This window comes from Oncorhynchus kisutch, unplaced genomic scaffold, assembly GCF_002021735.2.
Source record: "Oncorhynchus kisutch isolate 150728-3 unplaced genomic scaffold, Okis_V2 Okis06b-Okis10b_hom, whole genome shotgun sequence".
NCBI lineage: Eukaryota > Metazoa > Chordata > Actinopteri > Salmoniformes > Salmonidae > Oncorhynchus > Oncorhynchus kisutch.
The window spans coordinates 8,527,104-8,544,139 of NW_022261983.1; the positions used below are offsets into that span (position 1 = coordinate 8,527,104).

The 17,036-nt window shown below is 43.4% G+C and overlaps 1 protein-coding gene across 1 annotated transcript in view; it reads right to left on the minus strand.

The window, feature by feature from the left end:
* Positions 1-17,036, minus strand: part of LOC109886019 (ethanolamine-phosphate cytidylyltransferase-like) — a 35,241-nt gene that overhangs the window by 13,538 nt on the left and 4,667 nt on the right. Inside the window, exons 2-5 of the mRNA XM_031813810.1 lie at positions 10,622-10,710; positions 5,156-5,317; positions 1,868-1,934; positions 524-608 (exon numbers count right to left, since the gene is read on the minus strand). Of these exons, the coding sequence (XP_031669670.1) occupies positions 524-608; positions 1,868-1,934; positions 5,156-5,317; positions 10,622-10,710 (403 nt within the window). The remainder of the gene's footprint in view (positions 1-523; positions 609-1,867; positions 1,935-5,155; positions 5,318-10,621; positions 10,711-17,036) is intronic.

Here is a 17,036-nt window from a genome sequence, read left to right on the forward strand (position 1 = left end):
TCTATACTCACTATGGTAACCTATGAGGCGTTTCTATACTCACCATGGTAACCTCGGAGGGGTTTCTATACTCACCATGGTAACCTATGAGGGGTTTCTATACTCACTATGGTAACCTATGAGGGGTTTCTATATTCACCATAGTAACCTATGAGGGGTTTCTATACTCACCATGGTAACCTATGAGGGGTTTCTATACTCACCATGGTAACCTATGAGGGGTTTCTATACTCACCATGGTAACCTATGAGGGGTTTCTATACTCACCATGGTAACCTATGAGGGGTTTCTATACTCACTATGGTAACCTATGAGGGGTTTCTATACTCACTATGGTAACCTATGAGGGGTTTCTATGCTCACCATGGTAACCTATGAGGGGTTTCTATACTCACTATGGTAACCTATGAGGGGTTTCTATACTCACCATGGTAACCTATGAGGGGTTTCTATACTCACCATGGTAACCTATGAGGGGTTTCTATACTCACCATGGTAACCTATGAGGGGTTTCTATACTCACTATGTTGCTGTGGTGGGCTTTGGTCATCAGTAGCATGCGACCGACCAGGTCTGTGGTAGAAACTCCCTGGGTTCGCTTGCACTCCCTGGAACCACACCAGGCCATGAGATAAAATTGTACAATTGTAAACAGAGCATAACAACAGCAATAATAATATGATAATATATAAAATAATAGAAAATATACTATAGAAAATATAAACGCAAAATGCAACAATTTCTAAGATTTTGCAGCTACAATTCATATAAGGAAATCAGTCAATTGAAATACATTTCAATAGGCCCTAATCTATGGATTTCACATGACTGGGAATACAGATATGCATCTGTTGGTCACAGATACCTTAAACAAAAGTAGGGTCAGTAGAATCAGAAAACCAGTCAGTATCTGGTGTGACCACCATTTGCCTCATGCAGCACGACACATCTCCTTCACATAGAGTTTATTAGGCTGTTGAATGTGGCATGTGGAATGTTGTCCCACTCCTCTTCAATGGCTGTGTGAAGTTGCTGGAGATTGTCTGGAACTAGAACACGTCGTATATGTCGATCCAGAGCATCCCAAACATGCTCAATGGGTGACATGTTTGGTGAGTATGCAGGCCATGGAAGAAATGGGACATTTTCAGCATCCAGGAATTGTGTAACAGATCCTTGCAACATGGCGCTGTGCACTATCATGCTGACATATGAGGTGATGGCATCGGATGAATGGCACGACAATGGGCCTCAGGATCTCGTCACGGTATATGTGTTCATTCAAATTGCCATCGATAAAATGCAATTGTGTTCATTGTCTGCAGCTTATGCCTGCCCATACCATAACCCCACCATGGGGCACTCCTTTCACAGACGCACTGCCAAATTCTCTAAAACGACGTGGCTTATGGTATAGAAATTAACATTCAATTCTCTGGCAACAGCTCTGGTGGACATTCCTGCCGTTACCATGCCAATTGCACACTCCCTCAAAACTTGAGGCATCTGTGGCATTGTGTTGTGTGACAAAACTGCACATTTTAGAGTGGCCTTTTATTGTCCCTAGCACAAGGTGCACCTGTGTAATGATCATGCTGTGTAATCAGCTTCTTCATATGCCATACCTGTCAGGTGGATGAATTTTCTTAGCAAATGAGAAATGCTCACTAACAGGATATAAACAAATTGGAGCTTAAGATTTGAGAGAAATGAGTTTTTTGTGCATATGGAACATTTCTGGGATTGTTTATTTCAGCTCATGAAACATGGGACCAACACTTTACATGTTGCCTTTATATTTTTGTTCAGTGTATATTATTAATGACAGCTTTAGTTCAAGGTTCATTCCAGCTTGAGTAACTCTCACCTGTACCTCCCTGACCTCTTCACCTCTTCGTATGTGTCCTTCCCATCCACTGTTAGTGTGATGTCATCTGAAATGACACATTCAACATGTCTGCTATATTCTGATCAAGTTGACAGACATGAGATACTTTACAGGAGGTCAAGGGGCAAGATAGAACCATTAGATACTGGGAAAACACAAAACAGGATATTACCCCCAAAAATATTAAAACTAAATCAAATAAGTGTATTGGTCGCGTAAACAGTTTAGCAGATGTTATAGCGGATGCAGTGAAATGCTTGTGTTACTAGTTCCTCACAGTGTTACTATGTTAATATAATATGTTAATGGTTTATTAATGCCACTATGTTAATATAATATGTTAATGGGTTAATAAGTTACTATGTTACTATGTCACTGTGCTAATATATTACTGTGTTACTATGTTACTCTGTTACTATGTTACTGTGTTACTGTGTTAGTATGTTACTATGTCACTGTGCTAATATGTTACTGTGTTACTATGTTACTGTGTTAGTATGTTACTATGTTACTGTGTCACTGTGCTAATATGTTACTGTGTTACTATGTTACTGTGTCACTGTGCTAATATGTTATTGTGTTACTGTGTTACTATGTTACTGTGTTACTATGTTACTGTGTTACTGTGTTACTATGTTACTGTGTTACTATGTTACTGTGTTACTATGTTACTGTGTTACTGTGTTACTATGTTACTGTGTTACTATGTTACTATATTACTGTGTTACTGGGTTACTGTGTTGCTATGTTACTGTGTTACTGTGTTACTATGTTACTGTGTTACTATGTTACTATGTTACTGTGTTAATAATTTACTGTGTTAATAATTTACTGTGTTAACACTGTTAGAGTGTTAATATGTTTCTATGTTACTGTGTTACTATGTTACTGTGTTAATAAGTTACTGTGGTACTACTGTTACTGTGTTATTGTGTTAATATGTTACTGTGTTACTATGTTACTGTGTTACTATGTTACTGTGTTACTATGTTACTGTGACTCATCTCTTCAGTGGGTCATATGATTGAGTGTAGTCTGGCCCAGGAGTGGGAAGGTGAACGGAAAGGCTCTGGAGCAACGAACCGCCCTTGCCGTCTCTGCCTGGCCGGTTCCCCTCTTTCCACTGGGATTCTCTGCCTCTAACCCTATTACAGGGGCTGAGTCACTGGCTTGCTGGGGCTCTCTCATGCCGTCCCTGGAGGGGGTGCGTCACCTGAGTGGGTTGATTCACTGTTGTGGTCATCCTGTCTGGGTTGGCGCCCCCCCTTTGGGTTGTGCCGTGGCGGAGATCTTTGTGGGCTATACTCAGCCTTGTCTCAGGATGGTAAGTTGGTGGTTGAAGATATCCCTCTAGTGGTGTGGGGGCTGTGCTTTGGCAAAGTGGGTGGGGTTATATCCTTCCTGTTTGGCCCTGTCCGGGGGTGTCCTCGGATGGGGCCACAGTGTCTCCTGACCCCTCCTGTCTCAGCCTCCAGTATTTATGCTGCAGTAGTTTATGTGTCGGGGGGCTGGGGTCAGTTTGTTATATCTGGAGTACTTCTCCTGTCCTATTCGGTGTCCTGTGTGAATCTAAGTGTGCGTTCTCTAATTCTCTCCTTCTCTCTTTCTTTCTCTCTCTCTCTCGGAGGACCTGAGCCCTAGGACCATGCCCCAGGACTACCTGACATAATGACTCCTTGCTGTCCCCAGTCCACCTGGCCATGCTGCTGTTCCAGTTTCAACTGACCTGAGCCCTAGGACCATGCCCCAGGACTACCTGACATGATGACTCCTTGCTGTCCCCAGACCACCTGGCCATGCTGCTGCTCCAGTTTCAACTTCCACCTGACTGTGCTGCTGCTCCAGTTTCAACTGTTCTGCCTTATTATTATTCGACCATGCTGGTCATTTATGAACATTTTAACATCTTGGCCATGTTCTGTTATAATCTCCACCCGGCAGAGCCAGAAGAGGACTGGCCACCCCACATAGCCTGGTTCCTCTCTAGGTTTCTTCCTAGGTTTTGGCCTTTCTAGGGAGTTTTTCCTAGCCACCGTGCTTCTACACCTGCATTGCTTGCTGTTTGGTGTTTTAGGCTGGGTTTCTGTACAGCACTTTGAGATATCAGCTGATGTACGAAGGGCTATATAAATACATTTGATTTGATTTGATTTGTTACTATGTTACTGTGTTAGTATGTTACTATGTTACTATGTTACTACTGTTACTATGTTACTGTGTTACTACTGTTACTATGTTACTATGTTACTACTGTTACTATGTTACTACTATTACTATGTTACTATGTTACTATGTTACTGTGTTACTACTATTACTATGTTACTGTGTTACTACTGTTACTGTGTCACTATGCCACTATGTTACTACTGTTACTATGTTACTGTGTTACTATGTTACTATGTCACTATGTTACTACTGTTACTATGTTACTGTGTTACTATGTTACTGTGTCACTATGCCACTATGTTACTACTGCTACTATGTTACTATGTTACTGTGTTACTATGTTACTGTGTCACTATGCCACTATGTTACTACTGTTACTGTGTTACTATGTTACTGTGTTACTATGTTACTATGTTACTACTGTTACTGTGTTACTATGTTACTATGTTACTACTGTTACTATGTTACTGTGTTACTACTGTTACTATGTTACTACTGTTACTGTGTTACTATGTTACTATGTTACTATGTTACTGTGTTACTACTGTTACTATGTTACTGTGTTACTACTGTTACTGTGTCACTATGCCACTATGTTACTACTGTTACTATGTTACTGTGTTACTATGTTACTATGTCACTATGTTACTACTGTTACTATGTTACTGTGTTACTATGTTACTGTGTCACTATGTTACTGTGTCACTATGCCACTATGTTACTACTGCTACTATGTTACTATGTTACTGTGTTACTATGTTACTGTGTCACTATGCCACTATGCCACTATGTTACTACTGTTACTATGTTACTATGTTACTGTGTTACTATGTTACTGTGTTACTATGTTACACTTCACATTAAAACAATACAATGAAAATAAGTGAAGTTCTACTCTACTATTTTTGAGTCTACACTACGTGGTGTTACAGTCAATTAAAATGTTCTGTTTCAGATTTTCAGCAAACGTATCAAAGACATGGGGGGGATGTTCCTCTCTCTCTCTACAAAAACAGTTTCTGAGTGGCCTATCCTGGTTAAATAAAGATTAACTGAATATTCAGAACCGGCCCACCCATTCAAGTATCTCAGCAAACTCACCTCCGTGCACACAGAAGTCACTGGTGTACTTGTCCAGGGTCTCCAGCGTGGTGACGTAGGGCGCTCCCTCCACTATCTCATCCACCCACTTGATGGCTCTCACCATCTTGTATCGTTCATCCTGGGTGAAGACCGGGGGACCCTTGTGCTGTGAGATCTCACCTACAGGGTGAGGAGGTATTATTACTAATGGTCACTGATATCCATCAAAACACACCGACCACCAGAAGCTAATAGCTGTAGAGTGTTTTCACCTGGCATTAAAGGGAGACTTCATCTTTTAGTATTTTGTTCATTAGAACACTGTTAACATGATCCCTTAAAAAGTGTCCATATCAGCAGTTAAGTTTTCAAGATAGAGCACTTTCAGTACAGAGAAAAAGCTGTGATGATGATGAAATGAGTTGAGTGAACTATCCCTTTAACAAGTGTCCTGTGATCAGTTCCGGTCCACATTTAGATCCATGTCTGCACATTCACAGCTGACGGTAAGAGACACATTTTATGGCCATGTTTACTATCGACGAGTCATGTTGACCATATTTACTATCGACGAGTCATAATGACCATGTTTACTATCGACGAGTCATGATGACCATGTTTACTATAGACGAGTCATGATGACCATGTTTACTATCGACGAGTCATAATGACCATGTTTACTATAGACGAGTCATAATGACCATGTTTACTATCGACGAGTCATAATGACCATGTTTACTATCGACGAGTCATAATGACCATGTTTACTATAGACGAGTCATAATGACCATGTTTACTATCGACGAGTCATAATGACCATGTTTACTATCGACGAGTCATAATGACCATGTTTACTATAGACGAGTCATAATGACCATGTTTACTATCGACGAGTCATAATGACCATGTTTACTATAGACGAGTCATGTTGACCATATTTACTATCGACGAGTCATAATGACCATGTTTACTATAGACGAGTCATAATGACCATGTTTACTATAGACGAGTCATGATGACCATGTTTACTATAGACGAGTCATAATGACCATGTTTACTATAGACGAGTCATAATGACCATGTTTACTATAGACGAGTCATAATGACCATGTTTACTATAGACGAGTCATGATGACCATGTTTACTATAGACGAGTCATAATGACCATGTTTACTATAGACGAGTCATGATGACCATGTTTACTATAGACGAGTCATAATGACCATGTTTACTATAGACGAGTCATAATGACCATGTTTACTATAGACGAGTCATGATGACCATGTTTACTATAGACGAGTCATGATGACCATGTTTACTATAGACGAGTCATAATGACCATGTTTACTATAGACGAGTCATGATGACCATGTTTACTATAGACGAGTCATAATGACCATGTTTACTATAGACGAGTCATAATGACCATGTTTACTATAGACGAGTCATAATGACCATGTTTACTATAGACGAGTCATGATGACCATGTTTACTATAGACGAGTCATGATGACCATGTTTACTATAGACGAGTCATAATGACCATGTTTACTATAGACGAGTCATGATGACCATGTTTACTATAGACGAGTCATGATGACCATGTTTACTATAGACGAGTCATAATGACCATGTTTACTATAGACGAGTCATAATGACCATGTTTACTATAGACGAGTCATAATGACCATGTTTACTATAGACGAGTCATGATGACCATGTTTACTATAGACGAGTCATGATGACCATGTTTACTATAGACGAGTCATAAACAGATAGTGTCCTGAACGTCTTGACAGGATAAGGTCAAATCAAATCAAATCAAATGTATTTATATAGCCCTTCGTACATCAGCTGATATCTCAAAGTGCTGTACAGAAACCCAGCCTAAAACCCCAAACAGCAAGCAATGCAGGTGTAGAAGCACGGTGGCTAGGAAAAACTCCCTAGAAAGGCCAATACCTAGGAAGAAACCTAGAGAGGAACCAGGCTATGTGGGGTGGCCAGTCCTCTTCTGGCTGTGCCGGGTGGAGATTATAACAGAACATGGCCAAGATGTTCAAATGTTCATAAATGACCAGCATGGTCGAATAATAATAAGGCAGAACAGTTGAAACTGGAGCAGCAGCACAGTCAGGTGGAAGTTGAAACTGGAGCAGCAGCATGGCCAGGTGGACTGGGGACAGCAAGGAGTCATCATGTCAGGTAGTCCTGGGGCATGGTCCTAAGGTACACTCAGCAAGACGTTGCAACCAACAGCACCACAGATATTAAGACAAACGCAACGCTAGACTTTGCTCTCACACAGTCTCTGTGTGCTTCACATCAGTCCTGCCCCCCCCCCCACATTATTATCTGAATCAGCTGTGTAGTGCTAGGGCAAAAAAGTGCACCCGGGGGGGACCCAGGACCGAGTTTAGGAAACCCTGCTATACTGCATGCGCTGTAGCCAACTGTCATGTTGTTGTCAACCATTGGCATGACAACGAAGAAAGAAAATAGTAGGCTAGAGCATCAAAAGACTGGACCACCAGGCTGCTACAGTAGATAGTGTGATGGACTCAAATGATAACAAAGTGTGTACAACAACATAGGGGTGGATATACTGTGACCGCCAACACTTGGTTGACTGTGAACTTATTTCAATAAAGTGAAATAATCCAGCCAGGTCCCCGAACTGTTTGTGTTGTCTGCCAAATTAACCCCTGTGCTCATCGGCATGCCTTGCCATAGAAGTTGGCAAGACAGCACAAATAGATCTGGGTCCAGGCTAGAAATGATCAATGTGGGTAAGACAAGGGCTTTACAGTCTGTGTATATCTTTTAGCGAAGTCATCCAAACTGGATGTGACAATGACCTTGTCTGTTATAAACCTACGGGGGGGGGGGGGGGGGGGGGGGGGGGTAGAGAGAAATACATGACCAGCTGTATAATAGTTTTACACTGACTGTACAGTACATTATCCACACTGTAGCAGAGATAATCCATTATCACGCCTCTCGCCTCTCTCTCTCACCTCTCCCCCCCCCTCTCTCTGTGATAGAGAGGTTATAGCCTACTATATATGTGCTCCTTTGTCCCTGACAGACCACAGTGTGTGAGGCTCTAATGTTTGAGTTAAGCCATGTAGTTCTGGGTTATGGTAAACACTGACATGGCGCCCGTCGCACAGTGTGTCTGTCGGTCCCAGTGTCAGAGTGCCCTAGTGTGCCATGGGAGGCTGTGATGTGTTGTTGTGTCCCAGCCACTGTTTGGGCCCCTGTGTTACTACTGTCACAACAGTCGCAAGATCTTACAGCACACAATTGGCTCGTGTTCATTAGGAAACGCAATGAAAAACAGGTAGTCCATCCAGGTAGACCATCCAGGTAGTCCATCCAGGTAGACCATCCAGGTAGTCCATCCAGGTAGTCCATCCAGGTAGACCATCCAGGTAGTCCATCCAGGTAGTCCATCCAGGTAGACCATCCAGGTAGTCCATCCAGGTAGTCCATCCAGGTAGACCATCCAGGTAGTCCATCCAGGTAGTCCATCCAGGTAGTCCATCCAGGTAGACCATCCAGGTAGTCCATCCAGGTAGTCCATCCAGGTAGACCATCCAGGTAGTCCATCCAGGTAGACCATCCAGGTAGTCCATCCAGGTAGTCCATCCAGGTAGTCCATCCAGGTAGACCATCCAGGTAGTCCATCCAGGTAGACCATCCAGGTAGTCCATCCAGGTAGTCCATCCAGGTAGTCCATCCAGGTAGTCCATCCAGGTAGACCATCCAGGTAGTCCATCCAGGTAGTCCATCCAGGTAGACCATCCAGGTAGTCCATCCTTATTTCAGTCTGTTTTTATTTCATTTAGTGCCTAATGAACACAACTCTGGTGTCTGATGGTGATGAGTTATTAAAGCAGTGGGAGGCTGGCCACCCGACACCTCCCCATGTCAGGCTGAAGGGTTTGGGAGAGAAGGAGGAGAGAGATGGGGTCTGGTGGGAGATGAGTTATTAAAGCAGTGGGAGGCTGGCCGCCCGACACCTCCCCATGTCAGGCTGAAGGGTTTGGGAGAGAAGGAGGAGAGAGATGGGGTCTGGTGGGAGATGAGTTATTAAAGCAGTGGGAGGCTGGCCGCCCGACACCTCCCCATGTCAGGCTGAAGGGTTTGGGAGAGAAGGAGGAGAGAGATGGGGTCTGGTGGGAGATGAGTTATTAAAGCAGTGGGAGGCTGGCCACCCGACACCTCCCCATGTCAGGCTGAAGGGTTTGGGAGAGAAGGAGGAGAGAGATGGGGTCTGGTGGTGATGAGTTATTAAAGCAGTGGGAGGCTGGCCACCCGACACCTCCCCATGTCAGGCTGAAGGGTTTGGGAGAGAAGGAGGAGAGAGATGGGGTCTGATGGTGATGAGTTATTAAAGCAGTGGGAGGCTGGCCACCCGACACCTCCCCATGTCAGGCTGAAGGGTTTGGGAGAGAAGGAGGAGAGAGATGGGGTCTGGTGGGAGATGAGTTATTAAAGCAGTGGGAGGCTGGCCACCCGACACCTCCCCATGTCAGGCTGAAGGGTTTGGGAGAGAAGGAGGAGAGAGATGGGGTCTGGTGGGAGATGAGTTATTAAAGCAGTGGGAGGCTGGCCACCCGACACCTCCCCATGTCAGGCTGAAGGGTTTGGGAGAGAAGGAGGAGAGAGATGGGGTCTGGTGGGAGATGCTTTGGTGTGTGTGTGTGTTTAGGGGGTGTTGGCTCTGCGTTGAGGTGATGCAGGTCAGGTCTGGTTGGGGTCTTGGTTGGGGTAGGAGATGTAATGGGGGACTGGTAATGGCAGTTGAGGGCTGAAAGGATGAGGTCATTATGCTGGGTCTGGGCATCTGAGGGGATTGGGAGGTGGTGGTTATTCCATGGAGGTCAGGGCCACATTCATTAGGGCCCACAACGGAAATTAACAAATCTTATTGGACAAGGTAACGCCTGGTATTGGTCCAGGTAACTCCTCCCTGTTTCCATCCATTTTCTTACGTTGTGCTTAATGAATACAACCCCTGGTATGATGGAGACTCTCCTGTTGCATGTTGGGACTAGAACCCAACCCTGGTGTGATGGAGGCTTTCCTGTTGCATGCTGGGACTTGTACCCCAACCCTGGTGTGATGGAGGCTCTCCTGTTGCATGCTGGAACTGGAACCCCAACCCTGGTGTGATGGAGGCTCTCCTGTTGCATGCTGGGACTTGAACCCCAACCCTGGTGTGATGGAGGCTCTCCTGTTGCATGCTGGAACTGGAACCCCAACCCAGGTGTGATGGAGGCTCTCCTGTTGCATGCTGGGACTTGAACCCCAGCCCTGGTGTGATGGAGGCTCCTCTGTTGCATGCTGGGACTTGAACCCCAGGCCTGGTGTGATGGAGGCTCCTCTGTTGCATGCTGGGACTTGAACCCCAGCCCTGATGTGATGGAGGCTCCCCTGTTGCATGCTGGGACTGGAACCCCAACCCTGAAGCTCTTACCGTCTGTGTGTACTCCAACGATGAGGTAATCTCCCATGGCCTTGGCCTGCCGCAGCTGGTTGGAGTGACCATAATGGACCATGTCATAGCTAGAGGAAGGATAACAAAGCCATAGTTAATACTAGGGAGCATTCATAGGGTCAGTTTCCAAGACACAGATTAAGCCTATTCCTGGACTGAGAATGTTTTGTAAAATAGGAGTAGGCTTAATCTGGTTCTGGGAAACCTGTCTAAAATGTACATCTAGTACCACCAAACTAACAGTCAGAGAAACAGAGTCACTACATCCACAGTAGCCATGGAGACGAGCACTGAGCACTCCATCTGTAGCTGATTAGATTATAGCCCAGATTGGGACTCAGGTTGGTACAGAGTAATCTAGCACGGTGATGACTAACAGGTGGACATTAGCATTAGCCTGCTATCACTCAAACTGCTGACATGACAGGCCCTGCAGTGGTTTGGTGTCTGTTCCCACTTGTTGTTGATTCTTCACAAAAAAATACAGTTTTATATCTTTATGTTTGAAGCCTGAAATGTGGCAAAAGGTCGCAAAGTTCAAGGGGGCCGAATACTTTCGCAAGGCACTGTATATATATATATATATATTTGTAATAATGACAATTAACACTGAACACTTATTTTTTAACTTAAAATAATACATAAATAAAATCTATTTAGTTTCAAATAAATAATGACACGTTCAATTTGGTTTAAATAATGCAAAAACAAAGTGTTGGAGAAGAAAGTAAAAGTACAATATGTGCCATGTAAAAAAGCTAACGTTTCAGTTCCTTGCTCAGAACATATGAAAGCTGGTGGTTCAATATTCCCACTTCTTCAATATTCCCAGTTAATAAGTTTTAGGTTGTAGTTCTTTTAGGAATTATGAAGCATCGACTATTTCTCTCTATACCATTTGTATTTCATATACCTTTGACTATTGAATGTTCTTATAGGCACTTTAGTATTGCCAGCCTAATCTCGGGAGTAGATAAACAGACAAGTAGACAAGTTATAAACAGCGCTGTGTTTCAGAGCTGCTGGCAAACGCAGTAAAGTGCTGTTTGAATGAATGCTTACGAGCCTGCTGCTGCCTACCACCGCTCAGTCAGACTGCTCTATCAAATATCAAATCATAGACTTAATTATAATATAATAAACACAGAAATACGAGCCTTTGGTCATTAATATGGTCACATCTGGAAACTATCATTTCGAAAACAAAACGTTTATTCTTTCAGTGAAATACGGACCGTTCCGTACTTTATCGAACAGGTGGCAATCCTAAGTCTAAATATTGCTGTTACATTGCACAACCTTCAATGTTATATCATAATTATGTAAAATTCTGGCAAATTAGTTCACAACAAGCCAGGCGGCCCAAACTTTTGCATATACCCTGACTCTGCGTGCAGTGAACGCAAGTGAAGTAACATAATTTCCCTAGTTAATATTGCCTGCTAACATGAATGTCTTTTAACTAAATATGCAGGGTTAAAAAAATATACTTCTGTGTATTGATTTTAAGAAAGGCATTGGTGTTTATGTTTATGTACATTTGTGCAAAGATTGTGCTTTTTTCGGCAATGCACTTTTGTTAAATCATCAGCCGTTTGGCGAAGTAGGCTGTGATTTGATGATAAATGAACAGGCACCGCATTGATTATATGCAACGCAGGACAAGTTAGTTAACCTAGTAATATCATCAACCATGTGTAGTTAACTAGTGATTATGTGAAGATTGATCGTTTTTTTACAAGATAAGTTTAATGCTAGCTAGCAACTTACCGTGGCTCATTGCAGCCACAAGGTCCTTTTGAAGCTGCACTCGCGTAACAGGTGGTCAGCCTGCCAAGCCGTTTCCTCATGGAGTGCAATGTAATCGGCCATAATCGGCATCCAAACAGGTTGATTACCGATTGCTATGAAAACTTGAAATCGGCCCTAATTAATCGCACATGCCGACTAATCGGTCGACCTCTTGTCCTGTGACCTCTTTTGGATTTATCACTTTCCCCATTCCATTCCCCAGGCCCACCAGGGTTACATCTGACCCTACGAGGTCCGGAGCCTGCTGGTTCTGTTCTACCTGATCCTTATTCCACCCACCTGGTGTCCCAGGTCTAAATCAGTCCCTGGCTAGAGGGGGGAAATGGAAAAAAGCAGTGGAACTGGCTTCCAAGATTAGTTGAATTTCAGGGCTATAACTTCCATTATGTGGCAAATGACATCATAGTCTCTTCAGTAGCTTGTTATAGCGAAACTGGAATAGCACATTTGTAGTCATGTAACCTGTGTTATAGAGGCACTTGACATAAAGGCACATTGCCTACAGTAAAGTATTAGAGAGAAAGTTGAAACCTGGAGATTTCTTATCGCCAGTGTATTGTGTCAATAAAATGTGTGTTAATGGTACATCAACTGTAGTAATTTGACTGATCATAAAAATGGATCAAATCAGTCATAAACCATTTACAACTACTGTACATGACCTGATTGCTATCGCTGCTATAAAATGTCATCGAAATAGAGCTGTCACGATTTAGAGATGTCCAGCCCAGAGCAGTAAGAGAATCTCATGTTGCTAAGTAGCCTGCCTGTCTAAGGGGTAGGGCAGTGATGACACAGTGAACCCCTGAACCATGGTGTGATGTGGTCGTATCACTATACACTGCAGACTGCTCTTGTTCCTACTTCCTACTGCCCTTAAGTGAACTTTCAAGATGGACCACTTAATGTTATCACTTTTTTATCAGCTTTCTTTCCCACGTGGCTGTTCTTAAAAGCCTTTTTTATTGTTTATCTATTGAACCTTTATTTAACCTTTATTGAACCTTTATTGAACCTTTATTTAACTAGGCAAGTCAGTTATCAACGGTATTGAACGTTAAATGAACACGTTGTATTGGTGCGACCAAAAGGACATTGTTTTGTGTGTGATGACTGAACAGCATAAGCAGTCCCTGACCGTTCAGACGTTTTGTTCACACTGTCTGTTAGAGGAATGGAATCCACATGCTTGTTCTAAATAGGGGGCTTAATGTGACTACTGAGTGTGGCTGGTCAGGCCAGAAGTGAAGTGTGAGTGTGTGTGTGTGTGTGTGTGTGTGTGTGTGTGTGTGTGTGTGTGTGTGTGTGTGTGTGTGTGTGTGTGTGTGTGTGTGTGTGTGTGTGTGTGTGTGTGTGTGTGTGTGTGTGTGTGTGTGTGTGTGTGTGTGTGTGTGTGTGTGTGTGTGTGTGTGAGACTGAGACAAAGGACTACGGGTTACATAAGAGACTATGCTTGTGAGAGAGGCCCTGCAGTCCTGGTGTCCAAGTCTCTCTGCCTGCCTGTATATCTGCCTGTCTGCTTGCCTGCCCTTGGACAGTGTAACCCAGGAACGCTAGGTGGCTTGAAAGGTGGCCTGGCCTGGGGTGATGCTGCTCCTGTTGTTGTTTTTAGCAGGGTAGGAATCACCAGAGGATCACAGGACGTGATGAAATATTAAGTAGTGTGGCAAGGTCAGCTAGCAGACAGACACCCAAATAGCACCAGAGCTGTGACAATAACGCCAGCTAGGTCCTAGTAGAGAATGGTAGAGTGGTACAATAACACCAGCTAGGTTCTAGTAGAGAATGGTAGAGTGGTACAATAACACCAGGTAGGTTCTAGTAGAGAATGGTAGAGTGTTACAATAACACCAGCTAGGTCCGAGTAGAGAATGGCACAGTGGCATTGAGATAGCACAGCAAGGAGTGCACAACTAAAGAGATAAACGATAGATATACAGAATCACTATAATAAGGTAAACAGGATAAAATTGAACAAATCTGTGGTAAAAATAGTCAAATAGAATAACTATAATAATGTAAAGATATCTTTAAGTCTACGCCATGTCACATGTGTTTACAAAGTAACCTTACTGTGTGTTTTTTTAACTGACATATTTTCAAATATACAATATACAAATATACAATACAATACAATACAAAAGTGTTTGTGCACTTACTGTACATTTAAATTGATAGATTGAGCATCAATGTCTAAAATCAATCATGTACTCCATTTTGGGGCAATCATGTCATTAAGGGGATCTTTAACTGTGTTTTGACAGAGAGCACTATCAGAGGAAGTAGACAGACAACAGAGAGCACTATCAGAGGAAGTAGACAGACAACAGAGAGCACTATCAGAGGAAGTAGACAGACAACAGAGAGCACTATCAGAGGAAGTAGACAGACAACAGAGAGCACTATCAGAGGAAGTAGACAGACAACATAGAGCACTATCAGAGGAAGTAGACAGACAACAGAGAGCACTATCAGAGGAAGTAGACAGACAACAGAGAGCACTATCAGAGGAAGTAGACAGACAACAGAGAGCACTATCAGAGGAAGTAGACAGACAACATAGAGCACTATCAGAGGAAGTAGACAGACAACAGAGAGCACTATCAGAGGAAGTAGACAGACAACAGAGAGCACTATGAGAGGAAGTAGACAGACAACAGAGAGCACTATCAGAGGAAGTAGACAGACAACAGAGAGCACTATCAGAGGAAGTAGACAGACAACAGAGAGCACTATCAGAGGAAGTAGACAGACAACAGAGAGCACTATCAGAGGAAGTAGACAGACAACATAGAGCACTATCAGAGGAAGTAGACAGACAACAGAGAGCACTATCAGAGGAAGTAGACAGACAACAGAGAGCACTATCAGAGGAAGTAGACAGACAACAGAAGAGCACAAGCCCCCCCAAAAAAGTCCCAAGACCATCTAATTTCCATTACTGGCTGAGACCCCTAGTCTGGCTGATACCAGTCAACCTGACTTCAGAGTCTGGCTGATACCAGTCCTCCTGACTTCAGAGTCTGGCTGATACCAGTCCTCCTGACTTCAGAGTCTGGCTGATACCAGTCCTCTCCAAACAACCAGAGCTCTCAACCCTCAATATATATATTTTTTGAAAGAACCAATCAATATGCCTACTCTGAGACGGATCAAATATAAAACTATAACTACTGGCTTTCCATACCATTGGGGCACAGAGCACTGTGTACAACGTGGGTCTGTACAACATGGGTCTGCACAATGTAGGTCTGCACAACGTGGGTCTGTACAACGTGGGTCTGCACAACGTGGGTCTGTACAATGTGGGTCTGTACAACGTGGGTCTGTACAATGTGGGTCTGCACAATGTAGGTCTGCACAACGTGGGTCTGTACAACGTGAGTCTGCACAACGTGGGTCTGTACAACGTGGGTCTGCACAACGTGGGTCTGTACAACGTGGGTCTGTACAACGTGGGTCTGCACAACGTGGGTCTGTACAACGTGGGTCTGGACAACGTGGGTCTGTACAACGTGGGTCTGTACAACGTGGGTCTGCACAACGTGGGTCTGTACAACGTGGGTCTGTACAATGTGGGTCTGTACAACGTGGGTCTGCACAACGTGGGTCTGCACAACGTGGGTCTGTACAACGTGGGTCTGTACAACGTGGGTCTGTACAACGTGGGTCTACATGTCAGCCAGGCTAGCAACCCTCCAGCAAGACAGCCCAAACATTTGTTCTCATTTTTCTTGTTGTTCAAATCTTCGTTTGATGCCTGTGTCTAATGGTTTCTTGTATTTACCACAAATACTTCATATGATATCGCTCTCAGAAAGATAATCTATGCTATTATTAAAATGTGCTTGGATATACTATCTATACATGATATACCATGTACCATAGATACATGACACAGGCCAATAAAGGCTTCTTGTGCTATCTCTCTCAGAAAGATAATCTATGGTGTCATTACATCTAATAGGATTATTACTATTGGGGATATACTGACAGACATCATCTCAGAATGACTCTTCCCCTGACTGAGATTATTACTACTGACAGAAATCCCCTCAGAATTACTCTTCCTCTGACAGATTATTACTACTGGGGATTTACTGACAGACATCACCTCGGAATGACTCTTCCTCTGACAGATTATTACTACTGGGGATTTACTGACAGACATCACCTCGGAATGACTCTTCCTCTGACAGATTATTACTACTGGGGATTTACTGACAGACATCACCTCAGAATGACTCTTCCTCTGACTGAGATTATTACTACTGGGGATATGCTGACAGACATCACCTCAGAATGACTCTTCCTCTGACTGAGATTATTACTACTGGGGATATGCTGACAGACATCACCTCAGAATGACTCCTCCCCTGACTGAGATTATTACTACTGGGGATATGCTGACAGACATCACCTCAGAATGACTCTTCCCTGACTGAGATTATTACTACTGGGGATATGCTGACAGACATCACCTCAGAATGACTCCTCACCTGACTGAGATTGTAAACTGAATGTTTATAGGCTGTGTTCTGGGTCGTCTTCATTAGCGCACACACGTTTTCAAACATTTTGC